Below are 22,522 nucleotides of genomic sequence, written 5' to 3' on the forward strand. Positions count from 1 at the left end.
GGCCCGAGGAGGCTGTCTGAAGGCGGGCGGCAGAGCTCACCTCCGACGCTCACCCCATGGAGCCACACGCTCTCCTGCCCGCCCCGCCGCCCGCAGGGTCCCAGGACTCCCTGAGCCACCACATGACCCCCTCCCCAGCGCGCAGCCCCCCTTCCGTCCCCACCTCCTCCCTCAGCACCCCCAGCCCCAGCCCAGCCGACACGGTATGCACACTCAGCACTCAGAGAACCTCCGATGGGGACGGCTGCCGTGGTCACAGACGAGGGGGGAAGGCAGGCGCTGTGTGGGCACCGCACCCCGTTTCTGAGGGCCTGGTTCTGGCCCAGTCCCGCTGCTGACTCCAGCTTCCTGCTAATGCACACTGGGGAGGCAGCAGGGACGCTCACGCCCTGGGGCCCCTGGCGCCCAGAGGTCTCAGCTGCGAGAACCCCTTACTGTGCCTCCTGGACCCCGGCACAGGGAGTCCGGGCCTTGGGCTCTGCATCTGTGTCCCCAGTTCCCCCGGGGTCTGGCACAGGTTGCCGAGGGCCTGCGCTACGGATGGGCGGCGTGGGGCACTTCCTGTGGGCGCTGTGGGTGGACGGGCAGGAGGGCCGTCCGGGCGAGGGCCGGGCAGGTGCTTCCCTGCGTCCCCTGCCGCCTCTGCTGGCTGGGGAGGTGCCGGCTCCGCCTCCCTCCCTCGCATCCCGTTTGGCCCACTTCAGGTCTAAAATTAGAAAACTGAGCGGCCGGGCTGCCCGGTGGGCCCCGCCCTGGCATGGAAACCTCGCCAGCCCTGGTGGCTGTGGAGCTGGTGTCTCCCACGGCATGTGCACGTGGCGGCCCTGAGCCGGCGTCCCAGAGACCCCCAGGCTGGAGGTGTGCAGAAGCCTCCCGCCGGCCGTGTCTGGAGCTGAGCCGGTTCAGGGTGGGTGTGTGGCTGCCCCATTGCAGAAATGCAAACAGCAAACCACGCGGCCGGGCAGACATGGCCTGGGGCTGGGGTCGCTGCTTTTCTGTTTCTCGTGGTCCTGGATGAGGGCGAAGCCGTCTGCACAGGTCGGTGGGGCTGTGAGTGCAGCGCCGGCCCCTGGCTTGGGCCCCTCGCCCGCCTGCAGCCCCCAGCTCCGTGCCTCTCTCTTTCAGCGACATCTTTGACGCCATGTTCCCTGTCACACACATCGCTGGAGAGACCGTGATTCAGCAAGGTGAGCCCTGCGCCTTCGCCACGCGTGTGCTGGCGTGGAGCTCGGGGAGCGGGAGTCAGGCCCGGGGCCTCCGTGATCCTCTTGTGGCTGACAAACTGTGGGCGGGACCAGGCGTTCCTGGGCAGGGGTCTGCGGAGTGCACAGGCGCTGCCGGTTAAGCCGCCGCCTGCCCTGCTGGCATCCGGGGTCCATTCCTGGCCGCTCTGCTCCCCACCCAGCTCTGCTCTGGCCTGGGAAAGCAGCAGAAGTCGGTCCAAATGCCTGGGTCACTGCACCCATGGGGGGGACCTGGAGGAAGCTCCTGGCTCCTGGCTTCAGTCTGGCTTGACCTGGCTATTGCAGCCGTTTAGGGAGTGAACCAGCAGATAGATTTCTCTCTCTCTCTCTCTCTCTCTCTCTCTCTCTCTCTGGCACTCTGCTGTGGCTCCGTGGCTCAGCGCTCACACCTGTGTCCCCTTCCTACTGCAGGGAACGAAGGGGATAACTTCTACGTCATCGACCAGGGAGAAGTGGACGTGAGTAGCCCTGGCTGCTGAGGGGCGGTGGCCCCTGTCCCCGAGCCCCAGTGGAGGCCCCACCTACTCTCGCTACATCCTTTTCCCAGGAGACCCCGCCTCCTGGGTCTCCCCCAGTCAGCGTGCCTGGTGTCCTGGTGTCCCCACAGCCCTGCCCTGGCCCGCACTTGGCCCGGGCCCCGATGGGACCCCGTGGGTGCCTGTCCCGGCCTGGATGGCCTCCCCTGCCGGAGGCCTCCTTGCTGTGCGTGGCCTCGTCCCTGCGCGCTCCTGCGTGTCCTCTGGGACACTGCGGCCTCAGCTTGGATGGCAGTGACGTGTCCACATCCCTGGCTTCCTCCGTGGCACCTGCTCGCTTCCTTCCTGGGTCTCAGCTCAAGTTCAAGTTCACGATCTTGTGCTTTCTCCAGTGGCCGTTTCTGCCAGGCCCCCGAGTCAGGGGCCAAGTCCGACCCCGGCACTTTGGGGTCTGCTTCCCAGACAGGCCCCCACGTCACTCTGGGGCTGGGGATGCCGGTCCGGCTGCCACGCCTTCTCCTTCACCACAGACTGTGCCACCACCTGGCCCGGCCCTCAGGCGGCCCGGCTGGCTGCTGGCCAGGCGACGGCACGCCCGAGCCCCAGCCTCCGTCCAGGGCTATTCTGGGGCGTCCTTACTCATGGCTTCCCCCAGCAGCGCCGTGCACCGCGGGGTTTCTGGGAACCCGGGCAGGCACTCTCGGCTTCCGGAGCTGGCAGCCCAGGAAATGATTCACGTTCATCTGCCGTGCGGGGCACACGCTCGGCGCCTGCAGGGGCTTCCTCAGGGCCCGGGGCAGACCTTTGGGCCTGGGGGGCGGGGCTGTCTCCCCACTGACGGGAACAGAGGCAGGAGCTGAGGCCACAGAGGAAGTGCCACGGTGCCGGCGGCCCCGGGCTCAGCTGCAGTCATCGTCATCTCCTGCTGCCCCACTGTGGATCAGGGAAACCCCACCCCAGGAAGCAGAGGAGACAGAGGAGGGGGCCCTGTCCTCCAGCCTGGGCCCCTCCAGGAGATGCTGCCCCGGCGTCTGGCCAGGGGAGGGTCCAGCCTGCAGCATACAGGAGCTGGCCGCCGGGGGTCGGGTGGCCCAACCTCCCCCGTGTGGATTCACAGCTTTCCCACCTGGCCCTGACCTTACTCCAGGGGCTCTTTAGCACTTGCTGCCCACAGCCCTGGCACTGTCGCCGTCCTGGCCATTGCCGACCTGGCTGTCACCATGCTGGCGCTCCTTCCCCTTCCTGATGTTTGCTAACCACTTGTGAGCCCCAGGGGTTCACCAAGCACATCCAAGAGCCCAGATGTTCACTGAGCACACGTCAGAGCCCCAGATGTTCACCGAGCACCTGTGAGAGCCCCAGATGTTCACCGAGCACACGTCAGAGCCCCAGGGGTTCACAGAGCACCTGTGAGAGCCCCCAGGGGTTCCCTGAGCACCCGTCAGAGCCCCAGGGGTTCACAGAGCACCTGTGAGAGCCCCCAGGGGTTCCCTGAGCACCCGTCAGAGCCCCAGGGGTTCACCGAGCACCTGTGAGAGCTCCAGATGTTCACTGAGCACCTGTGAGAGCCCCAGGGGTTCACAGAGCACACGTCAGGGCCCCAGGGGTTCACAGAGCACCCGTGAGAGCCCCAGGGGTTCACAGAGCACCCGTCAGAGCCCCAGGGGTTCACCGAGCACCTGTGAGAGCTCCAGATGTTCACAGAGCACCTGTGAGAGCCCCAGGGGTTCACAGAGCACATGTGAGAGCTCCAGATGTTCACAGAGCACCTGTGAGAGCCCCAGGTGTTCACCGAGCACCCGTCAGAGCCCCAGGGGTTCACAGAGCACACGTCAGAGCCCCAGGGGTTCACAGAGCACCTGTGAGAGCCCCAGATGTTCACTGAGCACCTGTGAGAGCCCCAGATGTTCACTGAGCACCTGTGAGAGCCCCAGATGTTCACTGAGCACCTATGAGAGCCCCAGGGGTTCACAGAGCACCCATCAGAGCCCGAGGGGTTCCCTGAGCACCCGTCAGAGCCCCAGGGGTTCACCGAGCACCTATGAGAGCTCCAGATGTTCACAGAGCACCTGTGAGAGCCCCAGATGTTCACTGAGCACCTGTGAGAGCCCCAGATGTTCACTGAGCACACGTCAGAGCCCCAGGGGTTCACAGAGCCCCCCCCCGTCAGAGCCCCAGGGGTTCACTGAGCACCTGTGAGAGCCCCAGATGTTCACAGAGCACCTGTGAGAGCCCCAGGGGTTCACAGAGCACCTGTCAGAGCCCCAGGGGTTCACAGAGCACCTGTGAGAGCCCCCAGGGGTTCACAGAGCACCCCTCAGAGCCTCAGGTGTCCCCTGAGCACCCGTGAGAGCCCTCCATGCCCCCCAGCCCCTGGCGCACACGGTGAAGGGGAAGATGCAGCCTCTGCCCTCGCGGCAGGTGGGAGTGGATGGAGCCCATGGGGGAGGCAGAGGAAGAACAGGAAGTCAGCAGAGCACTCGCCCTGCACCTGCTCCCCCCCTCCCCAGCCTGCACCGCCCTGGGCACCCCTCAGGAAGCCCAGGCCCAGCCCCGCTGCCCAGGGCAGAGTGCCCTGTCTACTGAGGGTCCCTGCTGCCCTGGGACCTACACGGGGTCCAGTCTCAGCTCCTCCTGTGTTCCCACAGGGGCCTTCCAGCTCAGCCGCGGCTAGGAGAGGAGCTCAGGGAATACCCCCAGGGTTGGCGCCTGGAGCCCCTGGGTCCAGCCCCCAGTCCTGGGTGGCTCTCTCTCCTGTATATCGGGAGGGAGGCAGGAAGGCCTCGGGGAGTCAGGCTGTGTCCCCCAGGACTCAGCTGGGTCCTCATTTCTCATAGGAATTAACACAGCTCAGGGAGGGGTGGCTGGGAGGTCTGGGGGTGGAGGATCCCTCCGGGCTCCGCTGTCCCACGCTTCCCCCCAGGGGCAGACCCCACCCAAGTCTGGTGCCTCCTCCAGCCCCACCACGCCCTCCCCACATCACAGAGACCACTACACCCTGGAGACTGAGGCTGGGAGCTGTTGCCCCGGAGTGGAGCCTGTGGCCATGGCCCTGGGGCTGAGCGGGTAGCCGAGTCTTCCCTGGGCAAGCAGCATTTCAGCATCAACTGTGCCCCCCACTGCAGTGAGCCCCTCCCCCTCCTCGCAGCCGCCTCGCCTGTGACTCACGGCAAGCTCTGAGGTCCAGCCTCGCTGGCCCGGCTGACCCTGCAGCCCGCGTCAGTGACTCCCTCTGAGAGAGGACAAACGTGGGGAGGGAGGGGGCTGACTCTGGCCCCCTGCAGTCCCCCTGCCATGCCAGGGGCCCCCTGGATGGGCTCAGCTGACCCCTACCGGCTGCCTCCCGTTAGGCTACATCCTTGATGGCTGTCCGCCAGGCCTGGGGGCATGTGGGGCGGCTTTGTGAAGGGAAGAGCTGAGGTCACCTTTGCAGAACCGGAATTCCCCACAGTGTCCTGCAGACCCAGGCCCCCCCCTTAGGGACAGAGGCAGCTTTACGGCCCTTGCTAGACCCTGCTGGCCAGAGCCAGGATGTCTGGGCCCCGTGGGCGGTCGCCCGCTCATGGCTACAGCCGCAGGGGGACAAGGCTGTGACTCACGGCCCGCCCGGCACCTGCATCCATCTGGACGGGGCCCCACCCTGGGAGCCAGGTGGAGGAGCCCCTGTGGTGTGGGAGTGCCTGGCGGCGGGGCGGCAGGGCCAGGCCACAGTAAAGGCTCAGCCAGGATCTGCAGCCCCAGGGGCCCCCGCCCATGCCACGCCCTCCTATCTCATCGTATAGAAGTGAACCCAGATGAATTTTGTTCCTGGAACCGAGCGCCCAGCTGTGCAGGCCCCACCCCCCAGCCCCGGTTGTTCCCAGCCCTGGCTGTCCTGGGGCTCCCCCAGAGGTTCCCCCTGGCCCGCTGGCTCTGGGGCTCCCAGCTTGCAGGAGGCTCGGGGCCCCCCTGGGATGCCTGGCGGTGGCGGGGTGTTCGTGTGTGTAAGCACTCACTGGGAAGGCAGAGAGAGAGTGAACTTCCACCCCTGGTTCATTCGCAGATGCCCACCACAACTGGGCAGACCGAGGCCAAAACCAGGTGCTGGACGCTGGGTCCGGTCTCCCACATGGGGGCAGGGGCCTCCCCCCAGGCACAACAGCTGGAGGTGGACTGGACCAGGCCCTGCCTCAGGGCACCACCCTACCACTGAGCAGCACACCCACCCCCTCCAGGTGTTTTAATTCGGGAACACAGATGGCTAAGTATTTACATAATATTTGCATTGTATTTACATTATATTTGAATGGCATTTACATGATATTTGCATAACATTTACATGATATCGACTCGTTGCAACCACTTGGGAGCACAGCCAGGGGCTTAAGCCCTGTCACACTGTGTGCAGCTGCAGGCACAGTGTGTGCGGTCAGCCATGGTGTGGGTGTCACCCACTCATCTCAGACTGTGCCCCAAACACTCCCTCACGCCGGCCCCTGCGGCATGGTTCTGCCTCCCCATCTAGGTTGCACGGGCTGGGCTTTCACGCCTGCCCCTTGTCACTCAGCCGGGGTCCTTGGGGGTCCTTGGGTGCCCTGTGTCAGCACTCCCTTCCTCTTGTGGACAGGCCCTGGGCTCCCCATCTCCTGCCTGCTGTGAGCGCTGCCCCAGTGCACACGGGGGTGCCACCGGCTCCTGGGACCCTCGTTCCAGGGAGCCCCGGTTCACCATCCTCGGCCATGACGGTGTGAGGACAGAAGGTTCTAGATCAGGTTCAGGGTCTTGACCAAGGGAGTGGAAGGTAGGGTTGCTTCTGTGGCCCAGGAATGGTAGATGGAAGCTTCCAGAAGGGGATAGTGGCTCAAAGCAAATCCCTGTTGGCCAGGGAGACAGGCAGGCACTGCCCCCTTAGCCTTCCCTCTGTGGGAGCCTAGCCAGAGCCTGCAGCCCCTGCCCCAGCCTCTGGGTGGACACTCAAGCATCCCGCCTGGGCCCAGCCCAGCGTCGCCGCCGATGAGCAGGGGCTGACCTGGGAGGTCCAGGGGGGCATTCCCACGCAGCCCGAGGGCACCCAGGGTGGGGGAGGGGCAGGGCCTCTCACCACCACCCCCGGGTCTCCTGGCTGCTCCCAGGACTCTGCACACCCAGTCCTGCCCCAGGGCCTTGGCTCGTCCTTGCCCTGCCCACTGTCCACAAGACTGGCCCTGGCCACTCGGCACTCACTGGAAAGTTCCTGTGCACGTGCGTGGCTGGTCAGCACGTCCCCCGGGAGCAGGAATTGCTCGTCCACTCTGAATCGCTGCTGTGACCCAGGGGGTGAGGGGATGAATGCAGGGGTGGGCGCGGGGTGGAGGGGCCGGCCCTGCAGCTTCGCTGTGGCCCGGGCGACCCCCCCTTTTCCTTCTAAAAGAAGACAACACAAAAAGCGGAACAGAGCGGGCAGCAGCCCCTTGCGTGCCAGCCGGGTGGGGCCGCCCTGCGCCGGGGAGCGGTGACAGAGGCCAGTGTCCGGAGAAGGATGGCCCCTTTGTCCTCTGGGGGGTGGCCCGGTTCCGTCTGTGGGGCCTGCACAATGGTTTCCTCTGACTGCCTGGCGGGGGGTGGGGGGGTGCCGTTCCCGGAGGCCTTGGGCTTCTTGGGGAGGGAGGGGGTCCCTGGTCCTGCCCTGCCACTGCCCTGCGTCCCAGGAAGTCCAGGGGTGCAGCTGCCCTGGCCGGCTCTGCGGGACACACCCTTGATCCGCGGAGCCCCTGCCACCTGCGCGGGTGGCCTCCTGGTCCCTTCCTGTGCAGCTGGGAGGCGGGGCCTTCCTGAGTGGCGCACACCTGTCCAAGCCCCAGGTTCACATCTGTGGCCCCGTGCTGCCTTTGGCTCCGGCGAGAGCTGTGTGTCCTCGGGGGCCATGTCCGCCCACTGCGCCTCCAGGCCCAAGGCCCTCTGAGAGGCAGGGACACGCTCATCCACACACTGGCCGAGTGCGCTCGCTGTGTCTGCCCGGCTGAGCCAGGTGGGCTGTGGGTGGTGTCTCCTGGCTGGGGCACCGGGCGCTTCTGAGCGGCGCGGACTCACCAAGCTGGGCCTTGAGCCCGTGTGAGCCCCCAGCGGCTTTCACAGGACCACGAGCACCGTGGGAAGGTGGCCCAGGCCGCCAGTGGGCTTCCTGCCTGCCCCCCAGCGGGCACTCGCTCCCCCCACAGGAAACAGAGGCAGGGGCTCTCCGAGGTCCTACAATCCGGGACCGCCCCCAGCACCCGACACGCCCTCAGCCTCCAGGAGGCCAGGGAGGGTGTGGACGACCAGTGCGGTGCTCCCAACGCCACGCCGGCTCGCACTTGGGTGTGGACGCATCACCTGCATGGCCCCATCTCCACGGGGGACCCTGATTGTCGCCGGGGTGCAGATAAAGAGCCATTGAGCTGGGCAAGAATCTCCCGTCACTCACCCCCGGCCTCTCCTGTCCGACGCACACGCGTTTTGCAATGGGAGCCATTCTTTGGGCCCCCAGACTCGCTGGGGAAATAAAGAGGGCATAGTAGCCGCATAATGGACAATCCACGCCATTCTGCGTGGACGCGGCCACGCTGCCTCGCACAGGGGCCGCACTGTGCAGGGCGAGGCCTGAAAGGGGTCTTGTCCGGCCCCTCCCGGGCACACGGCGGCTCCGGTTCAGGCCTGGGGGCTTGGGCGCTGCCCACGGGGAGGGGGGGGCTTGCGCTCAGGACCCCCAGCAGGGGTCCCATGGGTCAGACCTGCAGCAGAGGTGGGCACGGACGCGGTGATACCCGGGGCAGGAGGGGGTGAGCGCGGGGCGACCGCCTGTGCCACCGAGGGTCCCGCTCCCCAGTGTGCGTGCGGGGAAACCGAGACCCAGGAGGGTCTGATAAAGGAACTGCAGTGGGGGCTGCCGTGCCCAGACCAGGGCCCCATGGGCGCTGCTGCCGCTGGGCCTTGAGAGCCACCGACCTCACCTCTGAGCAGGCCTTGGGACGAGGTGGACACCTGGCGCCGTCTCCTGGGCAAGCTGGGCGGGGGCCTTTGCCCTCCTTCCAGGGACCCCTTTTTGGGGAGCCCAGGGGGCCCCTGGCTTCTTTCACTGTGGCCTTGTCCCCGATCTCCCGGGGAAGTGCAGACCTGGCAGGTTTATAGGAGGGACGGAGGCCACAGAGACACACTCACCTGTGCCCGCCCCCAGGTGTACGTGAACGGAGAGTGGGTGACCAGCATCAGTGAGGGCGGCAGCTTCGGGGAGCTGGCGCTCATCTACGGCACCCCCAGGGCCGCGACGGTGAAAGCCAAGACTGACCTGAAGCTCTGGGGCATCGACCGCGACAGCTACAGGCGCATCCTCATGGTGAGTGGCGCCCTGGCCGGGCCTGACGCCGGGCTCGTCTCAGAACGGGGCTGAGCCTGTGACCAGTGGAAAGTGTGTGTGGGGGGGTTCTGGAAGGTTCTTAGAAGACACAGGGCCCTTCCTGCCCTTCCTGCTTCCTGCCTGGAACGTGGTTGCGGTGGCTGGAGTTCCAGCTGCCGTCATGGACGATGAGGTGAGCTTGGCCCCCGCTGGAACCATGGGGCCAGGAGGCCAGGGCTGGGCCTGGCCCCCGACTTCTGCACGTGGTATTGGCCTTGGGCCCGGGGCGCTGTCACTTTAGGTGTTTCTTACACACAGCGAGTCTGCTCAGGGTACGTGTGGTGTGCACACGCGTGTGTGCCTGTGTATGTGTGCAGCCCACCGTGGCGGGGGTCAGCCGTGTGGGCACTGCCTAGCACAGGCGCACACACGCTTCCTTCCTGCCGGGCGCCGCTCTGCGCAGGCAGCTGCACACGCCTGGGGCCCTCCCCGCGGAGGAGAGCACGGGGAAGGGGCTGCCGCGTTGGTGGCCGCTGAGGAGCCCGCTGTGGGCGGGGCAGGAGGCCCCTGCTGGTGAGAAGTGGACGGAGGTCTTGCCGTGACCACAAGCTGCTGTAGGAGTTTCTTCCCAGGGTCGGCTAGACAGTGGCCTGCGAGGGATTCCTCCTGGAAGGTTCCAGGCCAGCAGCACTGGTCCGGGGTCCCCTCCTACTCAGGTCGTCGTCTGCCTTGGGCACACGCACGCCTCGGGGCTGCTCTGACCCAGGAGGACCTGGGTGGGGCCAGCTTGTGGGAGGGCACCTCTGGGATGGCGTTTGCATGTCCAGCCCTGCCGGGGCGGCAGCTACGCCTGCAGCCGGGAGCCTGTGGCCTCTCCTTGATGCCCCCCGGCCAGAGGACTTCGCTCTGCTCCGACCCCAGAGCAGCCAGACAGCAGCAAGTAGGGGCAGCTCTGTTGTAGCCCAGGGCGTGGAGGGGCTTTGTGGACCCAGAACCCTGTGAGGTTGGCCACAGTGGGGCTGGCAGAACTTGGAAATCTAGGCTTTGGGGGCTGGAGGGTGACAGTCCTGTCAGAGCCTCTCTCCTCAGACCCCAGCCCCATTAGGACCTCCCCCCTCAGACCCAGGTCCTGTCAAGGCCTCCCTCCTCAGACCTGGGTCCTGTCAGGGCCTCCCCCCTCAGACCTGGGTCCTGACATGGCCTCCTCCCTCAGACCTGGGTCCTGTCAGGACCTCCCCCTAGACCTGGGTCCTGTCAGGGCCTCCTCCCTCAGATCTGGGTCCTGTCAGGGCTTCCCCCCTCAGACCTGGGTCCTGTCAGGGCCTCCCCCCTCAGACCTGGTTCCTGTCAGGACCTCCCCCTAGACCTGGGTCCTGTCAGGGCCTCCTCCCTCAGACTTGGGTCCTTTAGGGCCTCCCCACTCTGATCCGGGTCCTTTCAGGGCCTCCCCCCTCAGACCTGGATCCTGTGGGGGCCTCCTCCCTCAGACCTGCGTCTTGTCAGGACCTCCCCCCTCAGACCTGGTTCCTGTCAGGACCTCCCCCTAGACCTGGGTCCTGTCAGGGCCTCCTCCCTCAGACTTGGGTCCTTTAGGGCCTCCCCGCTCTGATCCGGGTCCTTTCAGGGCCTCCCCCCTCAGACCTGGATCCTGTGAGGGCCTCCTCCCTCAGACCTGCGTCTTGTCAGGACCTCTCCCCTCAGACCTGGGTCCTGTCAGGGCCTCCCACCTCAGATCTGGGTCCTGTCAGGGTCTACCTCCTCAGACCTGGGTCCTGTCAGGTCCCCCCCTCAGACCTGGGTCCTGTAGAACCTCTCCCCTCAGACCTGGGTCCTGTCCTCCCCCCTCAGACCTGGGTCCTGAAGGGCCCCCTCAGACCTGGGTCCTGTCTGGTGTCCCCTCTCAGACCTGGGTCCTGAAGGGCCTCCCCCCTCAGACCTGGGTCCTGAAGGGCCTCCCCCCTCAGACCTGGGTCCTGTCCTCCCCCCTCAGACCCGGGCCTGTCAGGGACCCCTCAGACCCCAGATCCGTCAGGACCGAGGACCGCCTCCTCTGCAGGGGGTAGGTTCGGCTCCTCTGGCCACGCTCTTGTGTGGCCGACAGGGCCTGTTCCCCCGGGGCCGTGCTGTGACCCCAGCGTGGGCGGGCCCCGGCCTTGTTGGCTCTCTCCCTGGGGTGTGGGGACAGGGCGCACCTGGCCGGGGTGTGCAGTGCCCGTCTTTGGTCTGCGGGGATGTGCGGCTGGCACCGGGTATTCAGGGAAGCTCTGAAACCACAGCGGCAGCCGGCGCTTCCTCCGCGTTCATTCCGGCTCCCTCTGTGCCAAGAATAGCGCGGCCGGGCCGGGCTGGCGGGGCTCCTGCGTCCTGTCCCGGGCCCCAGCGCCCTGGGCCTCTTCCCCGCGGGGAAGGCGTCCGGCAGCAGGCCCCCCCGCCCCCGGCACCGAGCCAGGACCCTCTGCCCTCAGACCAGGATTCCGATCTAGAGGCTTCCTCGGGTGTCCGTCTGTGCCGCTGTGTGTTTTGCCGAGGGACGAGGGAGCCCAGCTGTGGCCGCGGCTGCCACGCCACCCCAGCAGCCCCAGGCCTCCTCCCACTCTCACCCTCTGAGGCCCGCGTCCTCCTGGGCCACACCTGGGGCCCAGGGCCTGCAGGCAATGGGGCTGGAGGCTGTGCCCTCCTGCCGACACTGCTGGACACGGGGGGTGGTGTCCACGACGCTGGGTGCGCCCAGCGTGGGCCGGGTCAGCGGGGTCTCCCAGGACCCACTGGGCTGGGTTCCCAACCTGGGGGGGCGTTAGGTGACTGGGGGCCCGGGGTGGGGGAGGGGAAACCGGGGGGTCTGGGGTCCTGTCTCCGGGTCTCGTGCCAGGTGCTGCACGCACCTGTGGGGTCTCGTGGCCATTACGGGGTTCTTACGTAAGCTCCACGGCCCAGACGTGGGCAGGGAGGCAGAAGACCAACACCCATGGGCAGAGACTTGAACCCGTGGCCCTGAGCCACAATCCCCTCCCCTGGCCTCCCCGTGGCTCTGGGAGTGCAGGCAGCCTGCCCCCTCCCCCACTTGAACCCGTGTCCCTGAGCCAGCCCCCGCCCCCAACCTCCCCGGGGCCCTGGGAGCACAGGCAGCCTGCCCCTCCCCCATGTCTCACACCTGTCCCCAGATCATGCTATGTTCCATCCAGGCTCCTGCCGACCACTGCACCCCGGGAAACACTGGTCCATCCTGGTCTCCTGGCCCTGTCCTCGCTCTGCCGTCCACCCCAGGCCCCACGGCAGCGTGGTCATCTGGGCTGTGCCCAGTCTGTCCTGCTGTGACTTGGTGGGGTCGCTGCCCCCAGGCGGGGTTCTGGTGGCTGCACCAGGCAGCCATGATGACCGCGACTGTCCCACGTGTGCTTGGGCAGCAGATGTGTCTCCCCGGGTGCTGGTGCGGCCACAGCAGCCCCAGCGCCCCGGGTTCCACAGGCTCCTCGGCCTTGGCTGTCCAGCCCCCGGGGGAGGAAGGGCTCAGGGCGGCCAGGTCCGGTGTGGCATCCTTGGAAGGCAGCTCCGTGCCGTGGGTCACTCAGGACAGCCTGACCCCGTAGGGGCGTGGCAGGTGCAGTCCAGCTCTGCTCAGTGTGGCTGGCGTGCGTCACGTGGCTCCGAGCGCCCTCCCCGTCTGACGTGCGGATGCCGAGCCGTGGCCCGGGGCCGAGCACGCTTCTCCCCGGTGTGAGCTTGCTGTTTGCGGGGGCGGGGGTGGCCCTCTCATGGCGCTGAGGTCCCTGTGAAGGGGAGACGCCAAGTCTGTGTCTGGCTGTGGGCAGTGCCGGGAGACAGGACCAGGGCTGACCACTGCCGCGCCAGCACCACTGGCACTCGGTAAAATCGGTGCTGTCGGTGCTAGCGGGTGGACGCCCTGGAGGGGCGGAGCCTCGGGGTCAGGAAGCTGGTGCTCACGCCAGACTCTTCTGCTTCCCTCGCGTATCAGTGGGGGCTGCAGGCGGGACAAGGGGGTCCCGTGGCCTCAGGGGGGTGCAGGGTGGCAGGGAGGGGCTGTGGAGACGTCAGCGCCATCTTGCCTCCTGGGCCTGCCCCCCCCCCCAAGGTGTGCTCGTGGCTCCTATGCCGGGGGTGAGGGCCAGCGCCTCTGGGTCAGCTGTGGCTGTCCCCAAGGCGTGCTGATGAGCCTATGCCAGGGGTGAGGGCCGGTGTCCTGTGGGTCAGCTGTGGCTGCCCCTGCCCCCCGCCCCCCTCCAAGGTGTGCTCGTGGCTCCTATGCCGGGGGTGAGGGCCAGCGCCTCTGGGTCAGCTGTGGCTGTCCCCAAGGCGTGCTGATGAGCCTATGCCAGGGGTGAGGGCCAGCGCCTGTGGGTCAGCTGTGGCTGCCCCTGCCCCCCGCCCCCCTCCAAGGTGTGCTCGTGGCTCCTATGCCGGGGGTGAGGGCCAGCGCCTCTGGGTCAGCTGTGGCTGTCCCCAAGGCGTGCTGATGAGCCTATGCCAGGGGTGAGGGCCAGCGCCTCTGGGTCAGCTGTGGCTGCACCACAGGATCGCCCGTTGGCAGCCGTTTCTGTGCCATGAGGCAGCCACAGAGCCCGTGGCAGTCAGAGGACGAGTGTGCCATGGCCGGCAGCAGGCGTCCCCCTGGTGACCAGGTTGGCCCTGCTCAGGGAGGATCCACAGGGCACACACGGGGCCGCCCTGGTGGGGAAGCCCCTAGAAGGCAGGGAGGGGCTTGGGGGGCTTGGGGGGCAGCCCCCGTGGATGCTCGGTCCCTGGAGGGGCGCTCAGGCCATTGGGCACTCAAAGCCCCTTTCAGGGGTTCCGAGCCGTGTGGGGAAGCCTGGGGCTGCCGCACCCTCCCCTCGCTCACCGCCCTCCCCTCTCTCCCGCACCTCCCCTCGCTCACCGCCCTCCCCTCTCTCCCGCAGGGCAGCACCTCGCTCACTGCCCTCCCCTCTCTCCTGCACCCTCCCCTCTCTCCCGCGCCCTCCCCTCTCTCCCGCACCCTCCCCTCTCTCCCGCACCCTCCCCTCGCTCACCGCCCTCCCCTCTCTCCCGCAGGGCAGCACCTCGCTCACCGCCCTCCCCTCTCTCCCGCACCCTCCCCTCTCTCCCGCACCCTCCCCTCTCTCCCTAGGCAGCACCTTGCTCACTGCCCTCCCCTCTCTCCCGCGCCCTCCCCTCTCTCCCGCGCCCTCCCCTCTCTCCCGCACCCTCCCCTCTCTCCCGCAGGGCAGCACCTTGCTCACCGCCCTCCCCTCTCTCCCGCAGGGCAGCACGCTGAGAAAACGCAAGATGTACGAGGAATTCCTCAGCAAAGTCTCCATCCTGGGTCAGTGGCTGGGCTGCCCGTGCGGCCGCCTCCTCCCGCGCGCACCTGCCGCCAGCCTGGGCTCCGCTCTCGGAGTGCTGGTCGTCCAGGGCTGCCGGTAGCTGTGAGTCTGGGACACGCGCACACATGTTCACAAATGGCACACCTGTTGGCCAAACCAAAGAACCCCCCACGTCCCTGCCCTGGTGGGCGGTGCACGTCCGTCTGTCCAGGCCACCGCTGCCTCCAGGTGGTCACTTCTGAGGCCGCTCTGAGCCAGGCTGTCCGGCTGTGTCCCAAGTGTGGTTCTACTGGGGCCGTTCCCGCTTCCTGGGTGCCCTGGGTGCCCCCGGCCCCTGGAGGGACGTTGCAGGTGGAGCCTCTCAGCGGGCAAGAGCAGCACACGTGTGCATGTGTGTGCATGCGTGTGTGGTGTGACGGTGCCCTCGCCCACATCCTCTGCTCCCTCTGTGGGAGGCAGGAGCAGGCAGGGAGGATGGCCCGTGGGCGCTGTCCCCTCGCTGGAAACCTGGGGACCTGCGGTCGCTAGGCGCCCGGGATCCCACTGCTCCTCAGGAGTATGCAAGGGTCGGCCCAGGAGGGGGGCACAGTCGTCAGGTGCAGGAGTGGACAGCAGATGTGGTGGGCAGGTGCGGGAGTGGTCAGCAGATGTGGTGGGCAGGTGCGGGAGTGGACAGCAGATTGTGGTGGGCAGGTGCGGGTGTGGACAGAAGAGCTTGGGCAGGTGCGGGAGTGGTCAGCAGATGTGGTGGGCAGGTGCGGGAGTGGTCAGCAGACTGTGGTGGGCAGGTACGGGAGTGGACAGCAGACTGTGGTGGGCAGGTGCGGGAGTGGTCAGCAGATTGTGGTGGGCAGGTGCGGGAGTGGACAGCAGATTGTGGTGGGCAGGTGCGGGAGTGGACAGAAGAGCTTGGTGGGCAGGTGCAGGAGTGGACAGAAGAGCTTGGTGGTCAGGTGCGGGAGTGGTCAGCAGACTGTGGTGGGCAGGTGCGGGAGTGGTCAGCAGATTGTGGTGGGCAGGTGCGGGAGTGGTCAGCAGACTGTGGTGGGCAGGTGCGGGAGTGGTCAGCAGACTGTGGTGGGCAGGTGCGGGAGTGGACAGCAGACTGTGGTGGGCAGGTGCGGGAGTGGTCAGCAGATTGTGGTGGGCAGGTGCGGGTGTGGACAGAAGAGCTTGGTGGGCAGGTGCGGGAGTGGTCAGCAGACTGTGGTGGGCAGGTGCGGGTGTGGACAGCAGATTGTGGTGGGCAGATGCGGTGTGGACAGCAGATTGTGGTGGGCAGGTGCGGGAGTGGTCAGCAGATTGTGGTGGGCAGGTGCGGGAGTGGACAGCAGAGCTTGGTGGGCAGGTGCGGGAGTGGACAGCAGAGCTTGGTGGGCAGGTGCGGGTGTGGACAGCAGATTGTGGTGGGCAGGTGCGGGAGTGGACAGCAGACTGTGGTGGGCAGGTGCGGGTGTGGACAGCAGAGCTTGGTGGGCAGGTGTGGGTGTGGACAGCAGATTGTGGTGGGCAGGTGCGGGAGTGGTCAGCAGACTGTGGTGGGCAGATGCGGTGTGGTCAGCAGACTGTGGTGGGCAGATGCGGTGTGGTCAGCAGACTGTGGTGGGCAGGTGCGGGAGTGGACAGCAGACTGTGGTGGGCAGGTGCGGGTGTAGACAGAAGAGCTTGGTGGGCAGGTGCGGGTGTGGACAGCAGATGTGGTGGGCAGGTGTGGGTGTGGACAGCAGATTGTGGTGGGCAGGTGCGGGTGTAGACAGAAGAGCTTGGTGGGCAGGTGCGGGAGTGGACAGCAGAGCTTGGTGGGCAGGTGCAGGAGTGGTCAGCAGATGTGGTGGGCAGGTGCGGGTGTGGACAGTAGAGCTTGGTGGGCAGGTGTGGGTGTGGACAGCAGAGCTTGGTGGGCAGGTGTGGGAGTGGTCAGCAGACTGTGGTGGGCAGGGGCGGGTGTGGTCAGCAGACTGTGGTGGGCAGGGGCGGGTGTGGTCAGCAGATGTGGTGGGCAGGTGCGGGTGTGGACAGCAGATTGTGGTGGGCAGGTGCGGGTGTGGATAGCAGACTGTGGTGGGCAGGGGCGGGTGTGGACAGCAGACTGTGGTGGGCAGGTGCGGGTGTGGACAGCAGACTGTGGTGGGCAGGGGCGGGTGTGGTCAGCAGATGTGGTGGGCAGGTGCTGGTGTGGACAGCAGACTGTGGTGGGCAGGTGCGGGAGTGGTCAGCAGATTGCGGTGGGCAGGTGCGGGTGTAGACAGAAGAGCTTGGTGGGCAGGTGCGGGTGTGGTCAGCAGACTGTGGTGGGCAGGTGTGGGTGTGGACAGCAGAGCTTGGTGGGCAGGTGCGGGAGTGGTCAGCAGATTGCGGTGGGCAGGTGCGGGTGTAGACAGAAGAGCTTGGTGGGCAGGTGCGGGAGTGGTCAGCAGATGTGGTGGGCAGGTGCGGGAGTGGACAGCAGATTGTGGTGGGCAGATGCGGGTGTGGTCAGCACACTGTGGTGGGCAGATGCGGTGTGGACAGCAGATTGTGGTGGGCAGATGCGGGAGTGGTCAGCAGATTGTGGTGGGCAGGTGCGGGAGTGGTCAGCAGATTGTGGTGGGCAGGTGCGGGAGTGGTCAGCAGATGTGGTGGGCAGGTGCGGTGTGGACAGCAGACTGTGGTGGGCAGGTGCGGTGTGGACAGCAGATGTGGTGGGCAGGTGCGGGAGTGGTCAGCAGATGTGGTGGGCAGGTGCGGGTGTGGACAGCAGAGCTTGGTGGGCAGGTGCGGTGTGGACAGCAGACTGTGGTGGGCAGGTGTGGGTGTGGGTGCAGAGCTCCACCCCTGAGCAGGACCCTTCCCGGGCAGATGGACCTGATCCTCCCTGGCGCTCGGGGCCAGCATGCCTCGGGCCGCCTCCTGTGAGCTGCTTTTGGACGCTTACCTGAGTTTCCCCTGCGTGGTTCCTGTGCTCTGTGACAGAGACCCCATTCAGATGGGGGCCCATGGGCCGGTGGCTCTGGCTGCTGCCTGGGGGTCTCCGTTGGCATCAGGTGTCCCGAGCACAATGTTCCCAGTTGAATTAGGCGTTGCCCCTCCTTGCTCTGCCTCCTGGATGGCCTTGAGGGCTCGAGAGGTTTAAAAGGCTGGAGCCACAAGTTTCCACTCCCCTGTTTCTTATTTTTTTAAAGATAGCTTTATTTATTTGAAATGCAGATTTAGGGGGAGAGAGAGAGGTCTTCCATCTGCTGTTTCACTCCCCAAATGGTTGCAACAGCTGGAGCTCGGCCAGGCTGGGCCCAGCTGGGCCAGGAGCTTCTCCTGGGTCTCCCATGCGGGTTCAGGGCCCCCAGCACTTGGGCCATTTTCCACTGCTCTCCCAGGCCATAGCAGGGGGTTGGATTGGAAGAGGAGCAGCCGGGACTGGAACCACGGCCCGTATGGATGCCGGCACTGAAGGCAGCTTTACCCGCTACGCCACAGCGCTGGCCCTGTCCCGTCAGATGTCTGTCACTGGCCCTGTAGATCTGGACGTGCCTTTGTGTGGCCATGAGGAGGGTGGATGTGCCCGGCTGCGGGGCAGCCCCGTCCTCTCTGGCCCTGGCTGTTGGGTGAGAGCCAGTCCAGTCACCGTGCCCAGGGGCTTTGCCCCCGGCCAAGCAGCAGGCCGCGCTGGCTGCAGCCCAGACCTGAGGTGAAGGGGCTTCCGGCCGCTGACCCTGGGATGCGCTGGTGGGAGTGTCAGGGTGTCAGGTGGGGGCGGGGGGTTCTTCGCTCTCCTTGCTTCCTGCCCAGAGGTCGGGGTGGACCGTAGCTCTGAGGACCCCGCGGAAGTCATTGGCGTCTGGGGACACCATGGCATCCCCTGAACAGAGCCCAGGACCCCTGCTCACTCCTTGGGTGGTTCTAGATCTTTCTGTGGCTCGGCCGTGGACTGGGCAGGGCTGTTCTCTGGGAGACGAAGCTGTTTTCACACTCACTCAGTCGGGACCCTACCTGGGCTGAGCCCACCTGAGGGGAGACAGCCCCCGGTCTCCCAGCCCAGGGCGTGGTCCCCACTCCTGTCCTGGGACCCCAAGACCATGCTCCGGGCGTTTACTGAAGGCACACGTCGGGACTTCGCTGGCCACCCTGGCCCGCGTGGGGCCCCTGGTGACCTCGTCCTCCCGTGCAGAGTCCCTGGAGAAATGGGAGCGCCTGACGGTGGCCGACGCCCTGGAGCCCGTGCAGTTTGAGGATGGAGAGAAGATCGTGGTCCAGGGGGAGCCCGGGGACGACTTCTTCATCATCACGGAGGTGAGTGAGCGCCGCTCACACACACGTGCCACGGGCATCCACGTGGAGCCACATGCTATCCACACGTCCCTAAGCCCCAAGGATCTCTTAAAACGTTGGCGGATACACGCCTGCACATGGAACACACACACTTGCACACATGACGAGGTTGTAAGACACAGATCACATGGTGGATGCATGCCTGCACGTGGGACAAGATGGTAGGACAGGGATCACGTGGTGGCTACACGCTTGCACACGTGCTAGGATTGCAGCACACGGAACACACGGGGAGTACACACTTGCATGTGTGATGAGATTGTAGGGCACGGATCACATGGTGGTGCACACACCTGCACACGGACCACACACACGGGGGACACACGCTGCACATGTGACAGGACTGCAGGACACGGAACACGTGGACACCCGCCTGCACACATGACGAGATCGCAGGACACAGGACACACTCGTGGTGCCGGGAACACGTCAGGATTAGACGTCTGATTTAAAGCGCACGGCAGCGGCCTCTGCCTGAGCTCACGGCGTGGGTGCCGTGCGTGGGGCTGGAGTCGCCCTGGGGGCTGGGCCTCGGCTGCGAGTGGACGATGCCGAGTGCAGAGGCCGCCCTGGTCCTCGCTGGGGCGTGGCCCCAGGGTGTTTTCTGCAGGTCCCTCTCACTGTGTGTCCCCGTGGCCGTCCTGGTGTGGGGAGCCCAGCCCCGGTCACAGATCAGGAGATGCACACGCCAGGGTTGGACGCCTGTGGCTGTGACGTCACGTCTCCTGAGACCCGGCCCCCATCAGCCCTCCTCATCTTTCCCAGGAAGAAGCAGAGGGGCAGGGTGGACGTGGGGCCAGCGTGGAGCTGTCTTGAGACCCTGGGGCTGCACTTCCTGTCCCCGGGAGCGAGAACAGAGCCCCGTGGCCGGGCTGTGGTTGTATCCACTTGTGCCCAGGCTCCTGGGGCCCATGGGTCCACATTTTCCCCACCTGGTCTGGGGGTGACCGTACCCTGCGTGGGAAGACAGGGCCACGTCCATCGGGGCCACGTGGGGGACAACGCCGGGCACCGCCCCTCCCAGGCCTGTGCTCAATCCCTCAGGGCCGGTGGTGCCTGTGGCCTGGGTCCTGGCCTGCTGGACGACATCCACCCCAGCAGAGCCAGGGGAAGCTGCTGTGGAGCCGGGTGGGGCCGGGTGGGAGGCCCTCCAGTGGCCATGGTCTCCCGTGTCCTGCTGACCACGGGCCGTTTCCTGCCTGCTGGCCGCAGCGTGGCACAGCCTGACAGCAGTGCTAGGTGTGGTCTACACAGCCACTCTCGGTGGACGGCGTGGTTGTGTGAGGGCCGGGGCTCCCTGGGCTGCTGGCATGGGCGTGGCCTCCGGGGTGTGGTGCCATGCATGTGCAGTACATGTGCCATGCAATGCAGCCTGTCATGTGTGTGCCATGTGTGTGCCACACATGTGCAGTTTGTATGGCATGGTCTCCTGGCATCTTGCTGCCTGCCTCACACTGTCCAAGTCTCCACTGTACTGGCCACCTAGCACAGAGCCGTCCTGGCCACGCCCGGCCCCCAAGGGGATGCTTGGCTGCCCTGTGGGGCCCTCTGAGGCCCCTGGTCCTAATCTTGTCCCTGTCCTCACCCTGCCCAGGACCCTGCTCTTTCTGGGTCTGCCTGCGGGCTGCCAACCCTGGCGGGCGGCTGTGGGCACCCCTATGCATTAGGCCCAGGCCCTGGGGCCGCAGTACTTAGCAGTGGTGGCCTGTGTGGGCCACAGACCTGGGCAGCAGCCCCTGCACATGCGTGGGGAGACCCTGGCAGCCGCCAGCCTCAGGCCGGACTCCGTGCGGGTGGGAGACTCCTGACCTCCGGCCACGTGCGGGGCCCTGAGGCCTCTGTGGGGCATGGCCATGGCTGTGGTCTTCCTGGGGCCTCTGACCCTAGTCCACCAAAGTCGGGGTGGCGTCTGGGTGGGGGCGGGAAGCGGGGCCTATTGGCCTGGCTCATCCCCTGGGAGGTGTCTTGGGGCCTACTGTGCGGGCGGGGGTCCCGAGACCCTCGCTGGCCCAGCTGTTCCCTCCTCCCCCTCTCCTCCGCGGAATTCACTGCCGGATTCCGCACTGCAGGCGAACTGTGGCCACCAGAGCTGGGCAGGGGTGGGTGGGGGCGTTGGGGTCTCACGGGCTGGGGAGGGGGCAGCTCGTGGGTTTTGCGTTCCCGCCATGCATTCCTCTATTTGAACCATGTGCCTGGGGGCAGCTGGACCCCAAGGGCTGGCATCCCCGTTGCCATGGGGACGTCGGATCGGATTCCCCTCGCGCGTAGCAAATCAATTTTACCAACGCGGAAGCAACTGCGGGGCAGCCTTTCCCAGCCGCCTCCCGCCCAGGCCTGCGCACCCCTCCTGGACGCTGGGGCGGGAGGGCTCCCAGAACCCATGGGGGCTGTCCCTTCTCTGGTGCTCACAGAGGGCTGTCACTCGCTGTCACTCACCGCCCCCGCCTTGCTCCATGACCCCCGTCTTCGCCGTCTTCGCCGTATTTCCGCATTTGGCGCCGTTCCCTGGGGAAGGTTCTGGCTCTGTGCCCATCGGCTCCATGCCGCGGGGTGTGCTGGAGGGACCCTGGCCTCTGGGGCAGGGGGTACCCGAGGGCCTGCAGGACCCCTGCTGGGCAGAGAAGGGTCTGGAAGGGCCCGGGGCCTGGGGGCAGTGGCTGCAGTTCCTGGACTTGTGGCCACTTCCCGCTTGGCATCGGTAGCTGCTCTCGGCCGCGCGGCCCTGCCCGGAGCCTGGCTGCGTTTTTGTGCGGCCTCAAGTGGGGCCGTGATGGCACTGGGGACCTGAGCGCCCCTGGGGTCCCCAGCACTGGGCCGAGCAGCCCCCTTGGGAAGCCGAGGTCCCCGGGTGGTCGTGGAGGAGCCGGTCCCCCGTGGAGCATGCCCGGGGATGATGCCAGTGCGTGTGGCACTGGGGTGGCCTCGTGATCCGAGACGCCTGGGCTCACAGCGTCCCCTCGCCCGTGTCCACTCGGTGCCCAGTGCCTGCCCCGTGCCTTGCACAGGAGCAGCCGTGCCCTCTGCTCACATGCTGCCGGGTGGGCCCCTGGAGGCTCCGACAGCCGCGGTCCTCCCAGAATCACACAGGTCCCCTGGACTCGGCCCCAGCTCCTTCCCTGGCGCGACCGCTGGTCACCCTGTGTCTGAGGCTGCATGCCCCCTTGGAGCCCCATCGCTCCTGCGGGAAGCTGCCCCGGGCCTGAGCAGGACAACTGGTCCCGGGCACGTCCCCCCAGCCTGTGACGTGAGCACGGGGGCTCGGGGGTGGGCGAGCCGACTTCCCAGCCCGGCCGACATCTTCGCTTTGTGCGCACGCTGGCCGGGTTTTCCCGTGGCTGTTCCCTGGACGAAGGCAGTGGCCCGGCCTCACCGGGGACGCAGCTGCCCACGTCTGTCTTGGTAATGAGCCTGCCCCAACCCTCCCCCTCTGCCTTTCCCGCCTCCCACGACCCCCCAGGGAGACCAGGCGGATTCCCACAGGCCGTTCCCAGCCCGCGGGTGGTGGGGACGGACAGATGTGGCCGCGTGTGCCGGATTCCAAGGCCCTGGCACAGTATGAGGAGAGCCAAGCTCCGTGCCAGGCAGGGGGGGATGTTTGGGCTGGGAAAACCCCAACAGACGCCCAGTGCAGCTGGGGCTGGCTGGGCAGCCTCAGGCACGGCCCCTGCGTCCCCTCCCCGCGGGCCTGGGACCCCGTCCTGGGAGGTCCACGCAGCTGGAGGGGCCGGCTCCAGGTGGGGGTCCGTGGCCTCAGGAGTCTCCTGCTCCGTCTCTTGGCGTAGAGTCGGCACAATGGCTTCTGGGGGCTTCTCCGGCGCAGGGCTGGGGTCACCCTGGGCAGAGCTGGGC

The 22,522-nt window shown here is 66.7% G+C and overlaps 1 protein-coding gene across 1 annotated transcript in view; it reads left to right on the forward strand.

Moving 5' to 3' along the window:
- The window catches only part of PRKAR1B (protein kinase cAMP-dependent type I regulatory subunit beta), a 62,662-nt gene that overhangs the window by 37,284 nt on the left and 2,856 nt on the right, over positions 1-22,522 (forward strand). Inside the window, exons 4-8 of the mRNA XM_062180182.1 lie at positions 1,126-1,187; positions 1,656-1,702; positions 8,892-9,050; positions 14,307-14,367; positions 18,513-18,634. Coding sequence (XP_062036166.1) covers positions 1,126-1,187; positions 1,656-1,702; positions 8,892-9,050; positions 14,307-14,367; positions 18,513-18,634 — 451 coding nt within the window. The remainder of the gene's footprint in view (positions 1-1,125; positions 1,188-1,655; positions 1,703-8,891; positions 9,051-14,306; positions 14,368-18,512; positions 18,635-22,522) is intronic.

The sequence above is a fragment of the Lepus europaeus genome, chromosome 21 (assembly GCF_033115175.1).
Source record: "Lepus europaeus isolate LE1 chromosome 21, mLepTim1.pri, whole genome shotgun sequence".
NCBI classification, from domain to species: domain Eukaryota; kingdom Metazoa; phylum Chordata; class Mammalia; order Lagomorpha; family Leporidae; genus Lepus; species Lepus europaeus.